The sequence below is a fragment of the Chiloscyllium plagiosum genome, chromosome 23 (genome assembly GCF_004010195.1).
Source record: "Chiloscyllium plagiosum isolate BGI_BamShark_2017 chromosome 23, ASM401019v2, whole genome shotgun sequence".
In the NCBI taxonomy this organism is placed as follows: domain Eukaryota; kingdom Metazoa; phylum Chordata; class Chondrichthyes; order Orectolobiformes; family Hemiscylliidae; genus Chiloscyllium; species Chiloscyllium plagiosum.
In genome coordinates this window covers 2207809-2233853 of record NC_057732.1, presented here as the reverse complement: position 1 = coordinate 2233853, position 26045 = coordinate 2207809, and the positions used below count along the sequence as shown (strand labels likewise).

Here is a 26045-nt window from a genome sequence, read left to right as displayed (position 1 = left end):
TCTGTTTTGAGAATGTCATACTTGCAAATTTTCAGCCCAAACTAGAATGTTGTTCGAATCTTGCTGTGTATGGGCACGAGTATTTGAAGAATAGCAAATGATGCTAACCCATCATGAAAATGATCACTATCATCCCCTCCATCTGAAGGAGGGAAGGTCATGAATGAAGCTGAAGATGGTTTGGCCAAGGATACTACTCTGCAGAAGATATCCCAGAACTGAGATGATTGACCTCCAACATCCACAACCACTTAAGACCATAGGAGCAGAGTTAAGCTATTCACCGAAGGGTCTGTTTCCATGCTGTACATCTCTATGACTCTAAATCTGCTTTGATCATTGCTATGTTTTACAACCCCATTCTTTTGTCTTCAGCCTGTAATCCGTTATCCCCTTACTAATCAAGAATCTATCTATCTCCAAAGACTTGGCCATCACAGCCCTCTGCATCAATGAGTTCCTCTGGCTGAAGAAATTGCTCGTCATCTCAGTCCTAAAGGGTTGTTCCTTTATTCTGAGGCTGTGCCCTCAGGTCCAAGTCTCTCATACTAGTGGAAACATCATCGACCATATCCATTCTAAACACACCTCTGTGTACCCTCTATGTTTAAATCAAAGCTTACCCACACTCCCTCCAATCCTTTTAAACTCCGAATACAGACCTAGAGTCCTCAGCTGCACTTCATATGTCAGGCCTTTCCCCATTTAGAAAATAGTGTATACCTCTCTATTCTTCTGACCAAAATGTATAACCTCAAACTTTGCCACACTGTATTCTATCTGACAGTTCTTTGCACACTCGCCTAGCATGTCCAAATCATTCTACGATCTACCTGATGCCTCAACATTACCTGTCCATCCATCTATCTTGTGTTATCTGTAAACTTAGCAACAATGCCCTCAGTTCCTTTATTGAGATTGTTAATGTATAATGTGAATAGTTATGGTATCAACGTGGACTCCTGCAGAATTCCACTTGCCACCGACTGCCATCTTGAAACAGACACCTTTATCCCTTCTGCTTTCAACCAATTAGTCAATCATATATCAATGCTAGTACCTTACCTGTAACACCATGAGCTCTTATCTTATTTAGCAACTGCCTGTACAGCACCTTGTCAATCCAAATAGATCATGTCCACTAGCTCTCCTTTGTCTAACTTGCTTGTTCCATTATGAAAGAATTCTAGCAGATTAACTCATCAAGTCTCTGCTTGCTGATTAGACTAGCTACCCAATCCAATTCTACTTTTTAGCACCAAATCCATAGACTTGCAGATTACAGTGCCTCAGATGTAATTTCAAACTCTTTATAAATGAATGAAGGGTTTCCCACCTCAAACACCGAACTGCGCAGTGGATTCTAGACACCCACCGTTCTCTGGATTTCTATTGATTCCTACCTCGCAACAGGTCCTTGATGCCTTGAGGTCAAGGACAGTAACCTTACAATACCTATAGGCAAAAATAAAATCACAACACCAGGTTACAGTCCAATGAGTTTATTTGGAAGTACAACCTTTTGGAGTGCTGCTCCTTCGTCTAGTAGCTACTAGCGACCTGACAAAGGATCAGTGCTCCGGAAGCTTGTATTTCCAAATAAACCTATTGGACTATAACCTGGTGTTGTGTGATTTTTTACTTTGTCCACCTCAGTCCATCCACATCACGAATACCTCTGGGGTCAGTTAATTTGTTCATATTTGGATGAAGGCTATAATGAGGTTAATACTAGAACCAAACTAAGCCACTATCATTTTGCTGACGATGAAGCGTAGACTAGTTCATTAGTTGTCTGGGTTGATTCTGACCTCTTTTTAATGGACAGGGTACACTAGGAAATTTTCCACACTGCTCAGTGGATGTCAATGATGAGGCTCTACCAGAATAGTTTGCCTAAGGGGTACAGTAGAAGTCTTCAGTAAGTCTTCAGAAAATTATCAGGGCCCATACTCTTTCAAGTATCCAGTGCCTTAGGTGGTTTCTGACAGCACCTAGAATGAATTCAATTGACTGAAGACCATGATACTGGAAACATCAGGTTATGCTGGGCGGCACGGTGGCTAGCACCGCTGCCTCACAGCACCAGGGTCCCAGGTTTGATTCCCTCCTCGGGCAACTGTCTGTGTGGAGTTTCCACATTCTCCCAGTGTCTGCGTGGGTCCCCTCCGGGTGCTCCGGTTTCCTCCCACAATCCAAAGACGTGCATGTCAGGTGAATTGGCCATGCTAAATTGCCCAGTGTTAAGTGCATTATTCAGAGGGGAAATGGGACTGGGTGGGTTACTCTTCGGAGGGCCGGTGTGGACTGGTTGGGCCGAAGGGCCTGTTTCCACACTGTCGGGAATCTAATCTAATGCTACATCACCCATTTAGTAGTTCTGGATGAAATTAGGCTTTCTTTCTTGCATATATAGGTGTTGCCCATATAACCATCACAGCACCCCATCACCCACCTTCACTTCTCATCATTGAGGATTTGAGGGTTTTGATATTTCCTCCTCCTGTTAGTTGTTTAATGTTCCACCACCATTCACAATGGGATGTAATAGGACTGCAGATCTTACCTGTTGATTGTGGAGTCACTTGTAGAATCTGTCTATCTCATGCTGCTTATGCATTTTGACATGCACATAGTCCTGAGGTGTAACTGGACTGAGTTGACACCTTTTGTTTGATGGTGATGGTAGAATGGGGAAATGCCAGACTACGAGGTTACAGACTTTGGTTGAGTAAAATTCTGGTAACCCACAACACCTTGTGGATGCCTAGCTTTGAGGTGTTTGATCAGTTCAAAGTCTATCCTGTTTAGCATACAATAATGGTGTACAATACAACAGAGGCAATCCTAAGTTGAAAATAGAGTTTTGTCTCCACAAGGACTACGTGATGGTAACCACAATCAATACCATTATAGATGGATGCACCTGGGACATTATATTAGCGAGAATGCAAGTAAGTAAGGTTTTCCCTCTTGTTGGCTCTCTCCCCTCTTGCCATAAATCCCATCGCCCATTAGGACTTGCCCAATTTAGTCAGTTTTGATGCTACAGAATGACTATTGGTGAACATTGAAGTCATCAGCCAGAATTTATTCTGTGTCTTAGCCACCATTAGTGCTTCTACCAAGTGGTATATAACATGGAGTAGTACTGAATCTTCAGCTTGTGGGGAGGGCAAGGGATGAGTAAGGCCCCATAGGTAGAATCAGCTGGAGATTTTCTTGCCGATGATACGGGAGTCCAGTATCAATCTTTAGAAATCCCAGTAGAACTTCTTTTTAACTATGCCACCACTTCTTTGAGTCTGTCTGCCATAGCCAAGATTGTGATGGTGGTGTACGGTATGATCCTGTGAATACATTGTTCAAAAACTGTCCCATTTTGCACAAGACTTCAGATATTAGCAAGGAGGACTTTTCATGAGGGCTGGATTTGCCATTGTCATTAGATTAGATTACTTACAGTGTGGAAACAGGCCTGTCAGCCCAACAAGTCCACACCGACCCGCCGAAGCGCGGGTACAATATGATTCTAGTACAATATGATCCATTGAGTGTCATTCCTTTTCTTAAGCTCTGTAGCAGTAAAGTACATCTGAGTGGTTTACTGTGTCTCTTCAGAAGACATTTAATAATATTGTTTGGAGTCATCAGAGAAGGATAGCAAATTTTCTCCCCTAAAGGACACAAGTGACAGCATTCTCGGATTTATTTCTCAGGGCAATATTGCTCACTCCCTCAGGGCAAAATTTAAACAAAGCTTCACAGTTAATAGCTAATTATCATTAACTGGCGCATTAGCATTCTCAATAGCACACATGCATCAAAGTCCACTTGACAACCTATCAGCTTTCTCCTCTCATACAGTATGAACATTGTTTTCCTTTAACTTGATAATTCTTACAACTTGTTCTGATTTGAGCAACATGAAAAATTGTGAAAAAAAAACCTTCTCAGCAATACCCAATTTCAGATTCGTTAACTGGATTCTAATTCCACCAAGATATGTCCCCGGAAAATGGAATTGTGCAAGTGTATGGATTAATAGTCCAGTAATATTATCATGATCCCACCACCTCCCATAGTTTGTTAATAAGATTAGGGTTTCTCTCCACCAGTTCGGGTATTAAGTAGATTGCAAAGAGAATGACCATGCTGTCAGTCCACTTTTGGAACCTGAAGTTAAATCCACTCACTCTGAAGAATTAACACTAAAAGCACTTGATTAACTCGGAACTTTCAGAAATGCCTCCTCTGAAATCAATGGTGTCATCAAAAAGATGATGAAAGAGAAAATGAATATTTGCATTTACAAAAACAAAATTAATTTGCTAATATCTCAAATGGAAAATATATAATTAAATTGCACTTGCACACAATTCTAATACTAATTATCCTGCCCAGCACTCCACAAATGACTGATAGAAACATATTCAAGTAATTAATAATCTGATTTCTCAAATGTTCATAGCTACTATTTTCAAGATTTTCAGAATAAATCTGTTTTAATTTGGATTGAATTTTGTTGTTCAAAACTAGTCTGTGGAAACAGGCAATATTCCCTCTAATTATTTTTGGAGGACACGGGTAAGTCATTTAAGTCAGCGTCACTTGAAATTTTCACACAGCTACATATGTGCAATTCCTAAGGAGCTGACTTGTGCACAAATGCTTGATTACTTGGAACATTGATAATAGTTAAAGGATGCACTGGAGTAAAATAAATACACACTCTTAGCTAATAAATAAACATCTAAAAAGCATTTGGTAGACTTCTTTTAAATAGACTTCTTAAGTTTTCCGAGTTCCTATGGTTCCACAGATTTTATCTTGGAATTCTACCTTGTAAATCACTCTTGTTCTAATCAGGCTTATATAAAAAAGTACTTAAATAAATACTGGAAGAGGGCAAAAGCAGAAGGATCTGAAGCCAGTCATCAACATCAAAGGAGAAAGAGAAAGAAGGATCCAGAAACCCTCACAAATTTCTAAAAGAAAGAAATAAAGGAGGACCCTATGCTTCTGAACAAAATGAGGGGGAGGGGGAATGGGGTCAGCTTCATAATTAATGGGAGAGTGCAGCTTCTCAAACAATGCAAGAGAGCACAGGGACAGCAACTTCAAAAAGAGAACAGTGAACCCACATGAGAAGGACAGCAGGAGATAAAGCAAGAGGCAACGTATTTCAACGTATTTTTATCTGCTAGGAGTGAAATGTACTGTCACAGGAAAACGGACAGCTGATTGGTGGATATTTCTTCCATGTCATGTTTGATTGGTCAAGAGGTTGAAATCAATAGACATGATTGCAGTTGAATAGTAGAGTTATCGTTTAAAATATTTAACATCCAAATTAACTAATTCAATAGAATAGATATTGCTCAGCAGGCAATGTGCAGCAGTTGTAGTGTGCCAGAGCTGTGGCTGTCGATGCAATCCAGAGTGACCACATCGGCACTAAGTGGTGTGTGTGTGCGTTTGTCGGGAATATAGGTGTGTATAGGTGGGACCAGGAAAGGGATTTTCGAAGTGCTTACAAGCAGCTCAGAACCAAATTAAAAATCAGAACCATACAGGTAATAATCTCCACATTACTACCTGAACCATGTACAAATTGGCATAGCGTAAATAAGATTACAAAGTTAAATATATCAGGGTTAAAGATTAGTGTGGAAGAAATGTGGATTCAGATTCAATCGACACTGGCACCAGTACTGGAGAAAGACAGAACTATTACAAATTGAATAACTACGGTTGTAGATAGGGCTTTAAAGTCATCAGTTGGGCAGGAAGGAGGCTTCAATTGAAGAGTTTAAATACTCAAAAAGAAACGAGAAAACAGAGGCGTAGATTAATGAAGAGATGAACTATAATCAAAGTGTGAATCAGAGAATCCCTATGGAGTGGAAATAGACCATTGGGCCCAACATGTCCATACCGACCCTCCGAAGAGTATCCCACACATACACATTCCCCTATCCTACTCCTCTACATTTAGGAGAAAGTGAGGACTGCAGATGCTGTAGATCAAAATAGAAGAGTGTGATGCTAGAAAAGCAGAGTGACAGAAAAGATTGCAGTAATTAGAAGCAAATGTGGAGGATGCTGGAGAAGCTTAGCAAGTCTGGCAGTATTTGTGCAGAGAGAAACTGAGTGACAGTTTTAAGCCCAGTATGACGTCTTCAGACTGAAAAATGTTAGAAAATGTCTTTTTATGCTATTGACAGAAACAGAGAAGGAGCAAAGGAAACAGATGGAGTAGAGGCCCAGTGTAAAAATCAGAGGGGTTGTCAATGGTGGAAAGAGAAAAAGTGATGTAAAATGGGTGCAAATTAAAGTGTGAAAGGGAGAGAATAGGTCCTCTCTACTGAAAGAAAAAGTAGGAGAAAGTGAGGTCTGCAGATGCTGGAGATCAAAGTTGAAACTTTATTGCTGGAACAGCACAGCAGGTCAGGCAGCATCCAGGGAACAGGAGATTCGACGTTTCGGGCACAAAAAAGTAACCAACACAGGAACAGGGTAAGACTGGAAGGTGGAAGGTGGAGGAGAATATAAGGAAAATCAAGAACAGACATTGTGCAGTCAGTGTTTAAAGTTATGGAATTCAATGGTGAGACCTAGAGGCTGTAAAGTGCCTAAGCAGAAAATTCGGTGGTGATCTTCAAGCTTGCATTTTGCTTTGCTGGTACATTGCTTTCTGCCCGGGACCAAAAAAACATTTGGACAAGCTGAGCCAGTGGGCATGTTCACGGCAAATGCAGTATAAAGTGGATAAATGTGAGGTTATCCCGTTTGGTCACAAAAAACATGAAGCCAAATTAACATCTAAATAATGATAAATTGAGAGAGACCTGGGTATCCTTGCACACCAATTGAAGGAGGTAAGAATGCAGGTGCAGCAGGTGTTAAAGAAAGTAGTTTGTATGTTGATCTTCATAGCAAGAGGATTTAAGTGCAAGAGGAAGAGTGTCTTCTGCAATTATGCTAGGCCTTGGTGAGACCACACCTGAAATAGTGTGCATAGTTTTGGTCTCCTTGTCTGAGGAAGTTGTACAGTGAAAGTTTACCAGACCAATTCCTCGGATGGTAGGATTGACATGCGAGGAGAGGTTCAATCGGTTAGGATTAGAAGAATTAGAGGGACCTCACAAAAATATATAAAATTCTAACAAGATTAGACAGGGGAGATACAAGGAGGATGGTCTCAATGGCCCAGAACCAGAGGTCGTAGGTTAAGGATACTGGGAAATAATTTAGGACTGAGATGAGGAGTAATTCCTACCCAGAGAGGGGCAAGCTTGTGGAGCTTGCTTTCACAGAAAGTAGTCGAACATTGCATGATTTCAGGATATTATTATGGAAGTAGATAGAGCATTTGGGACTAAACGGATTAAAGGAAATTGGGAGTGGGGGGGGGGGGGGGGAATAGCAAGTACAGGTTATTAAATTGGATGATCAGCCATTGCAACAATAAATGGCAGAACAGACCCAAAGAGTCAAATGGCGTACTCCTGCTCTTATTTTCTATTTCTATGAAACGTTAGCATGACAGCAAGGTGGTTTCTTGAAATGGCAAGCAGGGGTGTTCTGCAAACCTAGTCTGATTAAATTTAAAGATGTACTCGTAAAATACTGCCTCACCTGGAAAACATGTTTGAGGTCTTGAACACTGAAGAGGGAGGACATGTAAAAGGCAAGTGTTACACCTATGATTACATGGAAAGTTGCCATGGGGGGAGTCCGCACGTGTTATGTCTGATGGAGAACTGGATCAAGGTACTGTGGAAGCAAGGGTACCTGCAGAATGCTTGCAGTGGAGTGGGTTTGGTGGGAAATCCTGCTTGAGGTGCAGAAAATGGCAGAGAATGGTCCTTTGAATGAGGAGATGACAAGGGTGGAAAATAAAGGCATGGGGAACTTTTTGTTGTTCTGGGAAGGAGTGGAAGAGCATTGCATAGGCAAAGAGCCAGGAAATGAATCTGACACAACTGAAGGCCCTGTTCACCAGTGGGGACAGTGAGGAAAAAGATCGCTGAGAGTCAGCTCCGCCAATAGTGACATCTGAACAGATGCAATTGAGATAGAAAAGCTGAGAATGGAATGCAGTAGAAATTAGAACTGGAGTAAATAGAAGTCGTAAGTCAAACTTAAGGCTCAATATCTAAATGCACACAGCATTATAACAAGATAGATGAGCTGACATCATAAATAGAAATTAATAACCCTTTGTCAGAAAGCTTTAACTCTGTTTCTCTTTCTACAAACACTATCAGACCTGACTTTCTTAACCATTATGCTTTTGTTTCAGATTTATTTTATTATATTTACAATGTTAAATGCCATTTAAATGCATGGCAAGTCAACTAATTTCACTGTCACTTTCAATTCCTCACTTTGCATGTTCTAGCCTCTTCATGGAATGCATTTGCTTTCCATTCTTACTTCTTTGAATGCTTTGGCTATGAAGTTGCGAGCAGCCCCAATACTTCATCTTTTTTTCCCCAAGATACCCAGTTCTTTTACTCATTTGTTTCAAATTTCCCAGTTCATACACTTGGACATTTTTGTTTACTTTATGCATCTAGGTGATTATTTCATCGAACCGTACATTCATTCTAATATACCTGAGGCAGATCTTCAAAACAGCTATTCAGATACTCCCACTCCCCTGCTAATGTCCATAGTCTGTATTTTCCCTCCTTTCTATTGAATTGATGTTTGAATGTCACAGCTCAAATCTACTTTCACCATCCAAACAAAGTGCCTACAGACACCTTCTCGGCTCAAAGAAGAGCAATTCCAACTTCTATTGTTGTTCCAATAACTTGAGCCCTTCACGCTTGGAATGCTTCTAATAAATTGTCTCCAGACTGGAAACTGTAAAAGAATGAAAGTGAGCTGATAACCCGGCACTGTGACCAATTTTTACGTGGATATTTTTAGGTCTGTTCCTAGCAAGCAAATGAGAATAACCTTTAAAACTGAGGGAGCATGAAGACAGCACTCCCAATCCTCGTATCTGCTCACCACCTCCACGGCTGGTGGGGGTGTTGGTGTTGAGCAGGCAGTACCTCAAATAGATTATTGAAAATGATTAACCATTTTCACTTGAAGACATAGCTCAAGGGGTCTGTCATCAACTGGTGTTTGGACATCTGGCAGTGCGCAGCCAAGTCTCTCCAATCAAATTATTACTGGATTCATATTGCAGCCGAGAGAGGATAAACCCCTACTGCAGTAAACAGAAAAAGTATGGCCACAGTTTTAAAAGCAGTTGGCGCTGGAGCTTCCACTTCTTCACTGACCACAATTCAATGAACAGGTGAGGGCTAACACATGATTTGTAACAGCTTAGCAAAATGTTCTTGCTTTTGCACTTTATGCCTTTATTAATGGAGTGATAATTTATTGTAGTCAATCAAGTAACATCTCACAGAAACATGACAAGCTTTAAGCTTTTAACGGTGCAGAAAATTACATGAAGCAGAATAAATTTGACCAAAATTCACAGTCTGGATTGAACAACTAAAATTAACTTTTGTTTTCTCATAAATGATCAAGACTGCTGTGTCGTCACAGAGTCTGATTTTAAAAAGTTACCTCAATCAAAAGCTTTTCATAAAGAATAGTTAGTGATTTATGTCCAGGATTCTATTCAAAACTGAATATTACAACAGACAACAGTCAAATAAATCACTTAACAAATATTGCATTACGTTGATTCTAAACCTTTCCTAAAAAGGTAACTCACCATTATCTTTATTGCTATTTTCTTCAATGGTCATTTGCTCTGCAAGCTCAGACAGAGACTCATCAATTGTTTGGCTGCCTCGCAAGGTCAGAGAAAGTCGTCGCTTGAATTTTTTCATCTTTTCCATGAAATTCTTTATTCATAGAAGCCTGAAATTAAACATATTACTTTCAGTTAGTTGGCAGCTCATTTAATTCCATCAGTTAAAAAAATTGAAGTGCAGCAGGATTCAGCTTCACTTCAATAAAGCAAATAAAACTTTGCTGGAAGTTCTTTTCTTCATATATCAACTGAAACAAAAAAAAAACTTAAATAATGTCATTGTTATCTGAATTTACAAGACTTTCCCAAATCACTGAAGCTCAAAAGAATTTACAGAAATTGGAAAAGTCTTTCTCCAGAGGGCATATCAACCCAAGAAATCCAAGGTGTGGACTGTTTATCCCATTCTAGCCAAAATTCCCACAAATAGGAATGGGAGATGGAATCCTGAAATCTGGTCCTGCACATCATTTTTAAAGATTTTCCATTTCTATTCCAATCTAGATTGTGACTTGGTACTCTGACTTTCATCTCAGTTGATGCTAGAATCCAGTATTTGGAAGAGGTTTCAAACTAAGGAGGCCTCCCACATCATCCCCTCCAGTATCTTCCCCCTTTAGTGGATGTAAAAGATCTCTGTGGCACCGTTTGATAAGGAGTAAGATAGTTCTCAGGGTTCTGCCTGATACTCATCTTTCAACTCACTCCATCACAGATTATTTAATCACTTGCCTCATTGCTTTTGTTGTGCACATACTGACCACCTTATCTCCTTGCAAAGTAATAGTAACAACAGTTCAAAAGCACTTTTTTTGAATGGTAAACCACTTTGGGACCTAAATGGTGCAATATGAAGACAGGCTCATTGTTATTTTACAATGAAAGAAATAAAGCTTTATTCAATTAACATAATGAAAACTGGGAACAACAATGCTTCCCACTTATTTTGACATCTGGATCAGGTCTTCAGCTCTGCGTAGCCTAGATTTTAAAAGAACAACAGAAGAATTGATAAGCATAAGTAAATATACACTTAGGATCATGTTTTTGTTCTCCCCATTTATCACAATGCCACACTGAACACACTGCACTTGCATCTGAGCAAAGTAGTATAAAACTGGTTTCAAACTGATCTTTAATGGTTAAGAATTGCATTATGCCACTCATTGATTCAATGTCCAGCTGTCTAGTCTTCACTTCCCTGTCAGCCAATATACGAAGTTTGGCTTCTTTATGCCAGTCAGTTTGACTACAAAATTAATACTTGCCACCTAACTTAGACAGAACTGTAAATTTAAGGAATTTCAGGCATATCAGAAAAGGGATTAATACCTGTGAAGGTATATCCTGCTCACGCTGTGATTCAGGCTTTTCATAAGCACTCCCACTGAAACCATTTTGAAACATCTGCAGACCAGGACCTACCAATCCAACACAAGCTGACTTTGTTGGGTTAGCACACATTTACAAATCTTGTTATAACAGGACCCAGGGTAATGCTTTTCAATTTATTCTGGTTCCAGACGAGAACTCTAATTAATTAAGTTCCCCACTGAAGAGGGATAAACATCCACTCTCTCAGATGGCCGCAACAAGATTAACTTAAAATCGATTACTTGACCCCAACTGACTTGTGTTTTAATAGGAGCCAATTTAACAAGTCGTACTTGAGTTAGCAAAGTACATTTAATAATAATTATCTGCAAAAAGAAAGACTAACATAACACATGCCCCTATTTTTAATCTTTGGATAATTCCAAAAAGATAAAAGTTAAAAATGAACAAATTACAGAGCAGTATCGGAATTGTTTGTGAAGAGTGAATAGCTTAACATTATCGTTGTTAGTGATGGTTACTAATATGTTTGACATTGGTAGTTGGAACAGTTGGTTTCACAATCCTTAGTTACAGATTGTTGAGATTCTGTAGTTCTAATTTCTTTTGAGTACGACTGAATTCCAGCAAGGAGAGAGGTTCCTTTTGTTTGACTGCTCGCGAGCTGACCTGTAGCACTTAGTGAGAATTTGGAATTGTTTTGCCACTCTGTACACTGTCAATATACATATTGTTGTCCCATATTATCTGATGCAGTATAGATATGGCTGTTCCAAATTCTGAGATAATCATTCTCGGTCTCATTTTTTGGCTCACAGAAGATCAATGGTTTCCTATTTCTCCTGAACTGTCCCTTCAGTTACCCTGACATTATAAGGCGGGCTGATGTTTCACTGATGACCGTGGTTTCTGACTTTATACTCAGGTTAACAGAGTTTTCACCATGTCTGGGATAGTAGCACCTCTGCAGCTTTTTGCTGTTGATTTTTCCTAGATACTTTGCCTTTTTTATATGGTCAGATTATAATTGGCTTGAGATTCCATTCTAAAATATGTATTTCTGTTTTTAAACCTCCTTTGCAATTCTGCTGGGAAGTATTCACTTCTTAATGACATTACACTGTAACCAAATAGAGATAATTTCTATGGTGTGGTTCTTGTGCATCATTGAATTCACAATTTTGACTTCTCTTTCTGCTTCTTCATTCAATTGAAGGTGAATGTTGATGCCTGCCTCCAAAGTGAACTTCCCAAAATTCTCGTCCATGAGTTGAAGTCCATTGTCCTATACTAATTCTTCCAGGAAACAGTGTACCACAAAGATCCTTGTCAGTGCTCTGATCATTGACACTGCCATGGTTAAATGAAGTCTTGCCACTGTAGAACTAAATACATCTATCTGCTAAGATTCTAATCTGTTACTAGCCTTTTTCATCACTTCTTTGGAAATCTTGATGAAAGCATCGGCTCTGTTGGCACTTGGTTATGTATGGGACACAGCTGACAACAAAAGGTTGCCTTTCGGAATAATGGGTCACCACACAAGGTCTTCCAGTTACTCTTTTCTATATCCTCTCAACAGGTACAATATTCTTTTCATACTGTTGTACCACCCTACTTCTAAATTAATCGCACTAATTTATGAACTTGCAAAATTACTTCAACAAGGGTACAAATTTTTCTAAGGACTTCTTTTGGGATTTTCTAGAGGGCTACGTTTTGGTTTACAGGGCTTCCTTTTCATTTTCACTAGGTCACGTTGTGAATACAAATGTTATGTATGCATGTAGACATAGGTGGGTTTTAGATTACACATAATTTGAAAACATTGACTTTCTAGGCAGCATTCCATTTAACTTTCTTTGCAGCAAAACAACTGACACACAAAATATCACCCACTCCATCAGGTGGTTGTATTCTGCCATCTTATGCATTAGTTAAATTTATTTTGTCTGAATTTATTTTAATTAATAAATCTCATCTCTGAATAAGCTTTAGCACTGCTAGTAAAGCATGCAACAAGCTATTTGGAAGGCGAATGGAATGTTAGCCTTTCCCACAACAGGTTTTCAGTTGAGAAGTAGTGAGGTACTGCTTGAATTGAACCTGGAATCATATGTCAGTTTTAGTTTCCTTATCTCAGGGAGGATATCATTGCAGTAGAGAGGGGCAACAAAGGTGTACCAGAGTTGTTTTGAGGATGTCAGGACTGTCCTGAAAAGGCAGTGGGCAAATTGAATCTGTATTCTCTAGAATACAAAATACTTAAAGGGATGGACAGGGAAGATGGTGAGCAAGTTGTTTCTTCTCATTGGGGAATGAAGAACCAGGGGACATGATTTAAAAACAAGGAGACATAATTTAGGACTGAGAATAAAAGATTTATTTTTAATTTAGAGTTGAGAATCTTTGGAATTCTCCACACTAGAAGGCTGTGGAAGCTCAGTCTATGAGTATGTTTAAAAGAGAGATTGATAAATTTATGATTTCCAACAGCATAAAGAGTTATGTGGATAGTTTGGGTAAAAAGTTTTGAAATAAAAACATGGAGATCATTTTGCACTTTCAATGTAAAATGATAATGTGGCTAGTAATCCAGGACTCCAGGTTAATGTTCAGGGCACATTGGCTTTCATACTTAAGTGGCAGATGGAAAAAATTGAATTCAATGAAAATCTGGAATTAAAGCTAACTGAATGGTAACCATGTAACTACAGTTTCAATTGACATATATAAAAATGTATTTCTTCTTGGGAAGTGGGTGTTCCTGGCTTGGCCTTTTGCCGTCCATTACTAATCACTGTTTGCATTGTTTGGCTTGCTACAGCCATTTCAGACGGCAATTGAGAGTCAACCACATGGAAGTACGCCTGGCGTCATATACAGGCCAGACCAGGTAAACATGACAAATTTTCTTCCATAAAGGGTATTAGTGAACCAGATGGGGTTTTACAAGAATTGGTAGTGGTTACACAGGTCACCATTAGGCTAGCTTTTAATTCCAAATTTTCATTGATTTAAATTTCACCATCTGCCACGGTGGAAGTCAAACCCCATTCCCCAGAGCATTAGCATGGATCTCTGAATGACTAGCCCTGTAACACTACCACTACACCATCAATCCACCATTAAAGTCCGACCTGGTTCATTTTAGGGAAGGGAATCCACCCTGTTTACCTAATCAGGCCTACTCACATCTCCAGACTTACAGCGAAGTGAATGACTCTTAACTGCCTTCTAGGCAATAAATGCTGGCATAGTCAAAGATTCCTTCACTCTTTCAACAGAAAAGGCTGGGAAGTGCAGGTGTCCAAAGGGACCTAGGTGGTCTTCTCCATAACCCTGCTAAAGTTAGCAAGCAGATGCAATAACCAGTTAGAAAGGAAAACAGTTTGTTGGCATTTATTTCAAGTAGAGTTGAGTAGAGGAGTTGTTGCCAGTTGCACAGCACCTTGCTGAGACAACACAGGGGAGTAGTGTGTACAGTTTTGGTTTCGTTACTTAAGAAAGGAGATGGGGGGAGATCAAATGAGGTTCACTAGATTAATTCATGGGATGATAGGGTGGTCTTTTGGAGGAGAGATTGAGGAAACTGGGTCCATACTCCATAAGGTTTTCAAGGATGAATGGTGATCACATTTAAACTTACAAAATTCTTACATGATGCAACAGGGTGGATGCAGATAGCACGTTTTCAGCCAGTCAGTTTAAGACCAGGGATATAATTTCAGTACAAATGGTAGGCCTTCTAAGACTGAGACAAGAAAGAACTTCTTCATTCAGGGCTGGTGAATCTTTGGAACTCCCTACTCCAAAGGAAACTCATGCTCAAGACAGAAATTAAATGATCTCAATGCATTAAGAGATATGGAGAAAGTGGCATTGAGGTAGCAGATCAACTATGACCTAACTATATGGCAAGACAGGCTCGGTAATCTATTCCTAGGTTTCTATGCACAAGGTCAAAATATTATCCTTCATCTTATAAATCAATTTGCCTATAAAAGCAGTTTAAGACCATATTCACACTCACAATGTCTTCAAGCCATTGCTCATGCACCTTTAGAGATCAATGCACTATAATGCCAAGATCTTTCTCTACCTTTTTAAATGCTTCCCTCAAGATGGTATACATTGGGCATTCGCCCTGCCCACAACCATAAGCAGGCGAGGAGAAATCTCCTTTCGGAGGGCAATTAATCTTTGGAATTCTCTATCCCAATCAGCAAGCGGGATCAGGTCACTGAATATACTCAAGGAAACATCTGTCGACAATGAAGCTAATTCGCCCAACACCAATAAATGGTCTGCATGAAAGTGTCCACAATCTTAACACTTACATCAGTCTTTATATGTGTAATTGTGCAGATTATATCCCAAATTATTGATAAAAACCAGGACAGATCTGCAAAACATGCACAATGAAATTGCAAGTTTATTGCAACAGTATTTTTCAAAATGGGTTTTGAGTGCACCAAGGCACCACTCACCAAAAGAAAACTAATCTAAAACAGACTAAAAAATCTAAATCAACCTCCTTCTTTGTTGTAACTTGTTCTTGGATGTTACTGGTTAGGCAAGCATCCATTGTCATATGTTGGCTAGACCAGGTAAGGATGACATAAAACTAGATGGGCTTCTAACAACAATCAACATGGCTGCCATTAGGTTAGCTTCTAATTCAAGATCTTACTGAATTCAAATTTCACCACCTACCATGGTGGGATTCAATGTCCCAGCCTGGATTTCTGAATTACAGTTCAGTGACATTACTATTATACCACCACCTCCTCAATACCTAATAAAGAACAATGGTCCCACCTGTAAGTGCTCACTAGTCATCGAACTGAAACAGAACAAAATCCATCTGGAATTGTTTTTAACCCACATTCTACTGTGCATTACATTATATGCTCTTTACATTTGCAGTAGTACCAAAGACTTTGACATTGCAGAAAAAAAACATCTTGTGCTCTGCCTTACCAAAGGGATTTTTTTAACAAGTCAAAACAGGCAACACACTACTGAACTTCCCTCATCCGACACCTTGGTGACTTCAAGATAGGACAATTAAATTTATAAGTAACAACCTCCTTTAACATCAGTAATGATTCTTTCATGCATCTGCCCCATGCCGGATGTCAAACTAATGAACTGATAAATATCAATTAAGTTCTTCTTGGAACTTTCCTTACAATGTTGGGAACCATATTAGCCTCCATCTAGGTTGGAAAATACAGGTTGGAGGCTTTAATATGTTCCAGTAGACATGTCCCATCTTCCAAAGGACCCTTGGATAGAAATTATCAAACTCAGTTGCTTTATTTTTATGCTCTTTATTCTATTAGTGTGGATGGGAGAGATCTCAATCTAACTGTTTGATTTTTCTCCTCTTTAGTCTGTAAGCAGAGATTTTTTTAAAAGAAAGTTTTATCTGTTCCAATTTTTGAAATAGTCTGCGATTTCACCAAATCCTCAGCTTGTTATATCCAATATAAAAAGTGATCAGGTACAAACTCATTTTAGAGTTAAACAGAAGTATGGCTTATTCACTTATTGAAACTCTGAATGCTTGTCACAACACAAACACACATACAAAGGTTGGGGGAAAAGTATTTTAAAACTAAAAATAACAATTTTTTTGGTTTTTCATTGGGGATGAGGGTGTCACTGACAGGACTAGCATGTTCCACCACCCCTAATTGCTCTGAAGAAGGTGGTGATGAACTGACTCTTGAACTGCTCCAGCCCTCGGGGTTTAGTGTCACCTGCAACACTGTTAGGGAGGGAGTTGCAGGATATTTATCTAGATGCAGTGAAATTGCAATGTAATTCCAAGTCAGGAAGCTGTGTGGTTGAGGGGACTTGCAGGTGATGTTCCCATGCAACTGTTGCCCTTGACTTTCTAAACCACAGGGTTTGGAAGCCCCTGTCAAAGAAGGTTTAGAGAATAATTGCAATATATCTTGAAAATGGTACACATTGCTGCCAGTACGTGTCAAGGGAAGAGACGTTGAACAATGCATTGGATGGGGTGCCAATCAAACAGGATGCTTTGATCTGGATGGCGTTGAGCTTGAATGTAATTGGAGTGACATCCATCCAGGCAAGTGAAGAGTACTTCACATTTGCGACTTGTGGCTTATGTTCTGCTGGTAGTGTACAGTTGTGTTTTTACAATAATCAATGAAAAGTTGCTAGATTACCATTATCCAGACAGCTTTATAGTTTAGATTTATTAATTTTATTCAAATTTCACTAATTGGGTTTGACCCCCAAGGCATTTGCCTAGCCCTCTGGATTACAACTGAAATGATATTGCTACTACTCCATTAATGTCCCAGTTATGTTATTTCTTCTTTATATTAAAAAATGCTCTAAACATTTGTTATAAACAATTGTATAATGCAGGGGTTTTCAAGCAGCATGCCATAAGAACTGTGCAAGGTCTGCTGCTAAACCAATGTAAAAGAAATCTAAAACATTAATGCATTTGATTCTTTAGCTTGTTGTATGCACCGTATTGTAAACTTCTTTAGTAAACCTCTAACTATAGTATATGCAAGTAGATGTAATGTTTATGAGCAATCAATTCAGCTGAAGAAAGTGGGTGTGCCATGGAACTGTTTGGCTCATTGAACTGTGCCATGTTTCTGAAAAGTTTGGGAACCATTGGTGTACAATATCTACTGACAGTATCTAAATTTGACTCTAAAATTAACTGTAAAAATATGCTAAAACTGCTTAATTACAAATCCAAAACGTATGTTTCATCATATTGATTCAAAAGATAATAATAATGGATGTAGGTTTTTGGCTCAGTTAGTTCAAATACTGTCAACTGTGGACATGTGAGGCTGAATGTAGTAATCCTTTATTTACCTTTTATCAGTTCAAACCCCTGTCTCCAGCTTGTGCACCAACTGAATTTAAAAAGTAATACATCAAATTAAATTTCTGAATATACTTAGACACATTTAGGATCACCTCTCAGAGGTATCCTTTCCATACTGAAAATTTCAAGTTCCTCCATACTTTTCTGATGACTCGGATTCCTAGCACTGGAGATCAGATACAGCTGTTCTCTGAACAGTTTCTAACTTTTGACAACCAGAATTGGATGCAATTTTCAACGGTCCTGTCTGTCCAGAGCAAAGAGTACAATAATGACTCTGATTTAACTTTGTACTTCAACATTCTATTACTGTCTTTTTTTGATTGCTATATTTAGGTAGAAACGTTTAAGTCTAATCTTGAAACATCTCTTTCAATGTCACCTTCAGATAATTCAATACTATTCATCAAATATGTACATCATTTATTTTTCTTTGAGTATGTAACTAATTTCATTTATATCAAATTTCATCAGTCAGTGCTTCACTTTCTTCTAGAGTTTCAAATCATTCATCAAGTTTTGAGCTTCCATCATAGTTTGGTATAAGCTTTAAATTGGACTGCCTCACATAAATGGCCTGGATTCAGAAAACTGATGCAAAGCACAGAGCAATAGTGAGCCTCAGCAACGAGCCCAATCAGGACTTCGTACCAGCCTAAAAGATTTTTCCAACCCATACTTACCATTACCCAACTTTGAGCCAGTTTTTTATTTAAATGCATTCAGAGTTTCATTACATTGTCTTGAAATTAACAAATCACTTTATTTAATTACTTTTACATGGAAGGAAAGCAAGACTAACAAATCCGTATTTATGGTGTTTAACATCTTTTTAAATCTGACTATCACATGACTATTTCAAAATTGTTGCCATCTTCTCAGAGTCAAAGAGTCCTCCAAAATTGTCAGTGTGTTACAACCACACTCTTGATGTTTCAGTACACTGGAAAAATATCTATTTCAAAAGATTTATTTGTTTTATACCAGTTTAGTCTGCCTCAAACCTTACCTCATTTAAAGTGAAGCTACTGATACTTTAATTGGGATAAGTTTAAAGATGGCATTTGCTAATATTTTTCCTTTGAATACTTGTAAGAGGTATTAATACAAAACATTCAGTACTTTGTATTCATCTTGTTTCAAAATGTTTGCATCGTCTTGTGATATTCACATTTTTTCTGATTACCATGTGGGATTATTTATTTTTTATTTGTATTCTGGACATCAGCTTACATGCATTTTTTCTTCAAAAACTCCTCAGCAGGGGTCATCCCTTAAATATTTTATAGTCATACCAATGAACCCCTCTATTTTGCTGCCCTCAAGGATTTCTACAAGCAATTATTTTCTCTTTGATTTGAATTCATAAAAGAAATTTTCCATGACTATTTTCACCACCAGGCATTGATGGCCATCAGCCCATTTGCTGAATGGAACACTTGAAAACATTCTACCTGACAACTGTCCCAAAGCATTCCCTTTGGGGAAAAAAAAATAAAAATTGAACCAAAACACAGCTATAATATGATGGGTTCTTGTGGTGCAGCCGTAGTGTCCCTATCACTGGACCAGGAGGCTCTGGTTAAAGCCCTGCCGAAGCATGTAACAAAATCTCTGGCTAGGCTGATTAGAAAATATCTGCAACCAGTAATGATTCACACAATATTATAGATAAAGCAACAGTGGAGTATGCTAGCATAAGATTCAGCAATTTTTGCTATACAAGTGGTGGAAAATATAGTCATGGGGGAGGTTTCAATAAGATATTAGCAAGTTTAAGTTTTCGTCAAGGCCATACTACCAATGCACCCATTTGCAGTAATGACATGAATAGCAAAGATTGTTTGTTTACAAACAGGCAGACTCTCTCTCTCGCACACCAGAGAAGAGTTGGAATTAAAAGCTTAGATCCAGTCAAGTGATGATTCAAACTGACCAGGTGCAGTGGGCAAAAGAGGCAAGATCAATTTCAAAAAAAGGGTCAGTGTAAAGAATTAGGATGGAACACAAAATGGTTCTAAAGGAAAAAGCTGGAGAGGTGGAAGACTATGAAATTATCAGAGGATTATAGGGATATTATTAAAATAGCCACACTAAAGAATTGTGCCAAAGTGCCACTACCAGGCCATTGGTATAACCTTTACAACATGGAATGATCAGAGAAGTTTTAGGAAGAGGGATGGAATCACTGACTCTAAGCCAGGCTTCTGGCATCTGTCACAAGATGTAAAGCAGACCTGGGCAAACACCAGCCTGGGCCACATGCAGCCACAGGAGCTTCCAATTCAGCCTGTGGCTGTAGCATTGATGAACGTAGTGCACATGCTCAATTGTTCCTGGTCAGTTGGAGAAAGGAGCTGTGAAAGTAAAATATAGGTCCCAGAAAACTTCAAGGAATGTACTTCAGAACAATGGAAGTACTTCTAGCTAAACAGGAATTGGACAGTGATTGAAGGCAAGAGGCAAGTCTTCCTTGAAAACTGCAGCTACCATTATAAAAGGATGAATGAACAAAATTATCTGTTAAAAGTGCAGTAATTTTGATTTTTTTATATTTTTGCAAATATTGATGCTGTAATGTCAAAACTTCAATTTATTTTGCACTTAAAACTTTATAAGTAGTAAAGTGATTCCTTCATAGTCTTGTTACTCCAATTTTCTCATTCAATCAGTGAAGAGGCTAATTGCTGTTAAAGTCTGGAATCAGCAATTTGTGATTTGAACCTGGTGCATTGAAGTCTTCATTGGTAAAAAGAGTCTCTTTCTCCCCGACTAGAATTGTTATAAATCTCTAATTCATTAACAGAATCATGGTTCACAATGTCAATATTTTTAAATTATCGATTCATATAGCCAAATTTTTGATGATACCAGAAAAATGGAACTTCAGTAAAACGTGAGATGACAACAAAGATTGTGGGTGAAGTCCTCTGCTCTGAAGGGAATAAGGCTAGCTTTACAGGTGTTCAAAATCATGGAGGTATTATTAAATAAATAAGAGGAAATAGTTTCTAATGGCAGTAGGGTCAATAGCCAGAAGACAGAGATTTAACGCAAATGTCAAAAGCACCAGAGGACAGCAGATACGTAAACCAAAGGCTTCATATGTAATTCTGCTGTGCACAAACAATTGAAATATTAAAGCACGAATGTTGCTGCCTGCAATGAGTGCTAAGGGGCGGCACGGTGGCACAGTGCCTCACAGCGCCAGAGACCTGGGTTCAATTCTCACCTTGGGCAACTGTCTGTTTGGAGTTTGCACATTCTCTCAGTGTCTGTGTGGGTTTCCTTAGAGTGCTCCGGTTTCCTCCCACAGTCGAAAGATGTGCAGGTTAGGTGAACTGGCTATGCTAAATTGCCTGTAGTGTTAGGTGAAGGGGTAAATGTAGAAGAATGGGTCTGGGTGGGTTGCTCTTCGGAAGGTCGGTATGGACTTGTTGGATCGACGGGCCTGTTTCCACACTATAAGTAATCTAATCTAATCTAATCTAATCTAATCTAATCTAAATGACTCCACAAGCAAATGTGGTTTAACATTTGGAGATCATAACTCAGTGTTTAGTTGTTGCTGCACTTCTGAAAATAACCGTGAAAAGATATCTTAGCCGGAGGACGGTGTCCAACCCTCCTGGATTTCAGTGAATGATTCCATACTTAAAGTGGTTGTCTCATGTTTCAGGTTGATTGTTGTAGGAATACAATGTATTCGATATTTTCAACATTTAAATCTTGTGCATTCACAGTATGCACTCATTCATTGCCCCCAGAATGAATAGAAGGACATAATGCAAGAATAAATGAGAGGTGATCATGTAGGGAGTAATGTCACTGAATTAGTTATCCAGAGTTCCAGACTAATGTTCTGAGAACATGCATGTAAATCCCACCATGGCAGACGATGGAATTTAAAATCAATAACAAATGAAGTCTGAAATTAATACCTAGCTTATTGGCAACTGTGCAACCAAGGTTGACTACAGTTCTAAAACCGCATTGCTCACTAATGTCCCTTTGTTACTGATCGAAAGAAGGTACTCTATCAAACAGCACTTAACAGTGCTAGTAACCTGCACCAAGATGTTCAGCTTGGTTTCCACCAGGACCTGTTGACTCCAGAAAAAAAACTGAATTCAAGAGCAGAGTTGACTGCCTCTGACATCCGCAGTACTTGACCAAGCTTGGCAGCAAAAAGTCCAATACTTCAATTAATGGAAGTTTGGGATGTGGGAGAGGGTGAGCGTGAGGAACAGGCTTGCCTGATACCTAACACAATAGAAACAACATGCTAAACACAAATCTAAGAGATCCACAAATGGATCAATTGAGAGCTTTTCAGTACTGCCACTTCCAGTTGTAAATAGTGATGGATAATTAACTAACCGGAGAAGGTGGCTCCACAAAAATACCTGTCACCAATTGTTCCTTTTGAGATTTATTATTGTTTGATTCTATCGTTGAATGCAAGAAGAAGGTTGATCACTTCACAGATATATCAAATACTGCTAGGGTGATAAATAATTAGGAGGATCACACTAGATTACAAGAAAATGATCAATGGCGAACAGAATTCAATGTGGATAAAATTTTGGGTAATGCACTTGGGCAGGACACACAAGACAATGGAAAACATGATGAGTGGTAGGATCCCGGGAAGCACCTAGAAGCAGGAAGGTTATGTTAGAACTGTATATAACATTGGTTAGGCCACAGCAAGAGTATTATGTTCAGTTCTGAAACTCACATCATAGTATGAATGTGATAGTATGAGAGATGGTGCAGAGGAGATTTATCAGGAAGTTACCTTGGTTGGAAAGCTTCAGTTATAAAGAGAAACTGGACAAACTGGGGTTGTTTTCCTTGGAGAAGGTTGACAGAGGACATGATTGAGATGTATAAAATTAGTAGGGGAAGACAGGAAGAATCCATCCTCCTTACTGACGAATCAATTACTGGAGGCACAGATTTAAGGTAAGGGGCAGAATGCTTAGAAGAGATGCAAGGAATTTTTTTCATCCAGAGGGTAGTGGGAATCTGAAACTCACTGCCTATAAAGGAGGATAGAGGCTGAAACCCTCAGAATACTGAGAAAGTATTTAGATGTGCACATGAGATTCCAAGGCAGTCAAGGCAATGGGCCAAGTGCTGGAAAATGGAATTGGAATACTTAGATGGTTGTTTTTGACTGGCACAGATTCACTGGACTGAAGGGTCATTTTCTGAGCTATAGGTTTCTATGACTTTAAGACTATGATGAGGGAATTTCAGAGTTATTATTTTCATAAATAGGAAATTCAAGAGGATTTTCAGTAAAAATCAATAACATTTTCGACAAGAGCAGACCTCCTTTTGCAGCCAATGTTTTTTCTTGGGTCAATTAATGTTAAATAAAAAGAGACTTTCATAATGAGACTTACTCACATATCTCAGTCACAGTTTCCAATCCTTAAATATGGTCATTCCTTTACGTTTTCATTCTTCAGCTTCAGGATTCTAAAGTTCAATATTTGTTCCCACAATCTAGATTGCTATCTACTTTTCAATCTTCTACAAAATTATTGAAATAGTGAGATATGGAAGCCAATAGTTGCTCTATTCTTCTTGTAGACAAGCACGTGCTGTAATGGGAAAGAGATAGTTATGAATAGTTATACGAAACAAACCAAACACAGTTAAAAATAGTATGCTAAGAGTAACTGGGTGGTGAAAAGACATCTCAATTACAGTTTTATGATTCACCTTATGGTACTTACTTGTTCAGAACAAATATTAGAACAATTTCCAATGTTGAGCTCACAATATCAGCATTAGGGCAACTGTGCCAATAGCAACTTACACCTACTAGAACATCATAGTGATATGAATAATAATCACTTCAGAACATAATCGACAGAATTGTAACCATCAGGTAAATGACTCCAAGAAATAATTAATAGAATAGTAAAGAAAATGGTTAATAGCTATTAATAAAAAAAAGATTCAAAGTTAAATTTGAAAACTAAATATTCATTGTTTTACAACAATTAGCATTAGATAAGGTAAAACATTTCACATTTTTTCCACCTTCCCATCACCTGAAAAAATAACTATTGAAAGACAGGCCTTCGTGTGGAACAAAAAAAGAGCAAAGTCTTGAAAAATATGCTACGTAATGATAATCCATTTATTGAAACTGAAGGATCCAGGACAGGTGTAAGCAAGCAGAGAGAGCCCTGTATGCTGTGATGCCCACAATCAAGCAGGATGGCCCCAACATGTAGTTATCTCACCCAGCGTGCCACTCAATTTGTGCACCACTCTCTCCCGGCCTGATGCTGGGGTTTTGAGGGTTGGGGGAAAGAATAAATGTAAGACTACAGCCCTTAGACAAACCTTAAATGTGTCAAAAGCATTAACTGTATCCCAATGCCAGCAACAACTCATTCACAATAAGTGAATGTGCTGAATGCTGAGCTGGACAGCCGATCCATTATTGGATCTTCTCATCAGATGGAACCTTTGAAGCCTTTTGAAAGAGGTAACTGCCGTGGAGCTGACATGGAGGTGACAGAGTTTAAAGCGTTTCCATCGAGGCAGTATATAATACTCACACTGAAGGGCAGGTGATCTTTGAGTAGAATAATAAGAGTCAGGTGAATTGTGAATGGTATGGCAATGTGCACACAGACTTGGTCAGCACCAGTCTGGTTTCTGGAAACAGTCTGTTTCAGTCTTCCCACTCAAGGATGTACCGAATAGAGAGGGTGCAAAACATGACCTACTCTTGGGAAATAAGCCAGGGCAACTGACTGAGGTGTCAGTGGGGGAGCACTTTGGGGCCAGCAACCATAATTCTATTAGCTTTAAAAATAATGATGAAAAAGGATAGACAGGGATCTAAAAGTTGAAGTTCTAAACTGGAGTCATAGTCATAGAGATGTACAGCATGGAACCAGACCCTTTGGTCCAACCTGTCCATGCCGACCAATTATCACAAGCCAATCTAGTCCCACCTGCCAGCACCCAGCCCATATCCCTCCAAACCCTTCCGATTCATACACCCATCCAAATGCCTCTTAAATGTTGCAATTGTACCAGCCTCCACCACATCCTCTGGCAGCTCATTCCATACATGTACCATCCTCAGTGTGAAAACGTTGCCCCTTAATCTCTTTTATATATTTACCCTCTCACCATAAACATATGCCCTCCAATTCTGGACTCCCCCCACCCCAGGGAAAAGACTTTGCCAATCCATGCCCCCCATAATTTTGTAAACCTCTATAAAAGGTTTCTCTCTCTTCACAGAAAGAGCGGGAGCACCAGGGGGAAGTGACGTCGACCAGAGGGGCAGCCGGGAAGGAAAGCGGTGAGTATTTATACTCACCCTTCGAAGCCGTCGGTCATTTCCAGTGCGAGCAGAAGCGAAGGTAAGACCGTTTGGTTTTAAAAGTGCTTACCGGTAGCGGACAGCGGTGTTTTTTTTTCTCTTTCACTCTCTCTTCACAGAAAGAGCGGGAGCACCAGGGGGAAGTGACGACGACCAGAGGGGCAGCCGGGAAGGAAAGCGGTGAGTATTTATACTCACCCTTCGAAGCCGCCGGTCATCTCCAGTGCGAGCAGCAGCGAAGGTAAGACCGTTTGGTTTTAAAAGTACTTACCGGTACCGGTAGTGTTTTGTTTTTTTTTCTCTTTCACTCTCTCTTAACAGAAAGAGCGGGAGCACCAGGGGGAAGTGACGACGACCAGAGGGGCAGCCGAGACCCGGAACCAGTTAGTGTAAGCTTACCTGGGTAGGTTTTTTCCCCCTTTAAAAGCGCCACGTGATAGAGATTCGAGGAATAGGGAAAGAGAACACTTAAATGCGTGGCTACAGGGATGGTGCAGGAGGGAGGGATTCCGGTTTTTGGATAACTGGGGTTCTTTCTGGGGACGGTGGAACCTCTATAAACAGGATGGTCTACACCTGAACCTGAGGGGCACCAGTATCCTTGGGGGGAGGTTTGCTAGTGCTCTTGGGGGGAGTTTAAACTAACTCTGCAGGGG

The 26045-nt window shown here is 39.3% G+C and overlaps 1 protein-coding gene across 7 annotated transcripts in view; it reads right to left on the bottom strand.

The window, feature by feature from the left end:
* Positions 1 to 26045, bottom strand: part of cdk17 (cyclin-dependent kinase 17) — a 227635-nt gene that overhangs the window by 124981 nt on the left and 76609 nt on the right. For 5 of the 7 annotated variants that reach the window (XM_043713291.1, XM_043713284.1, XM_043713283.1 and 2 more), the window contains 2 exons: positions 23442 to 23638; positions 9752 to 9900 (listed from right to left, as the gene is read on the bottom strand). In XM_043713291.1, the coding sequence (XP_043569226.1) occupies positions 9752 to 9878 (127 nt within the window). In that variant the 5' untranslated portion in view covers positions 9879 to 9900; positions 23442 to 23638. Of the gene's footprint in view, positions 1 to 9751; positions 9901 to 23437; positions 23639 to 26045 lie in introns of all 7 variants that reach the window. The other 2 variants (XM_043713285.1, XM_043713286.1) reach the window with 2 other exon arrangements.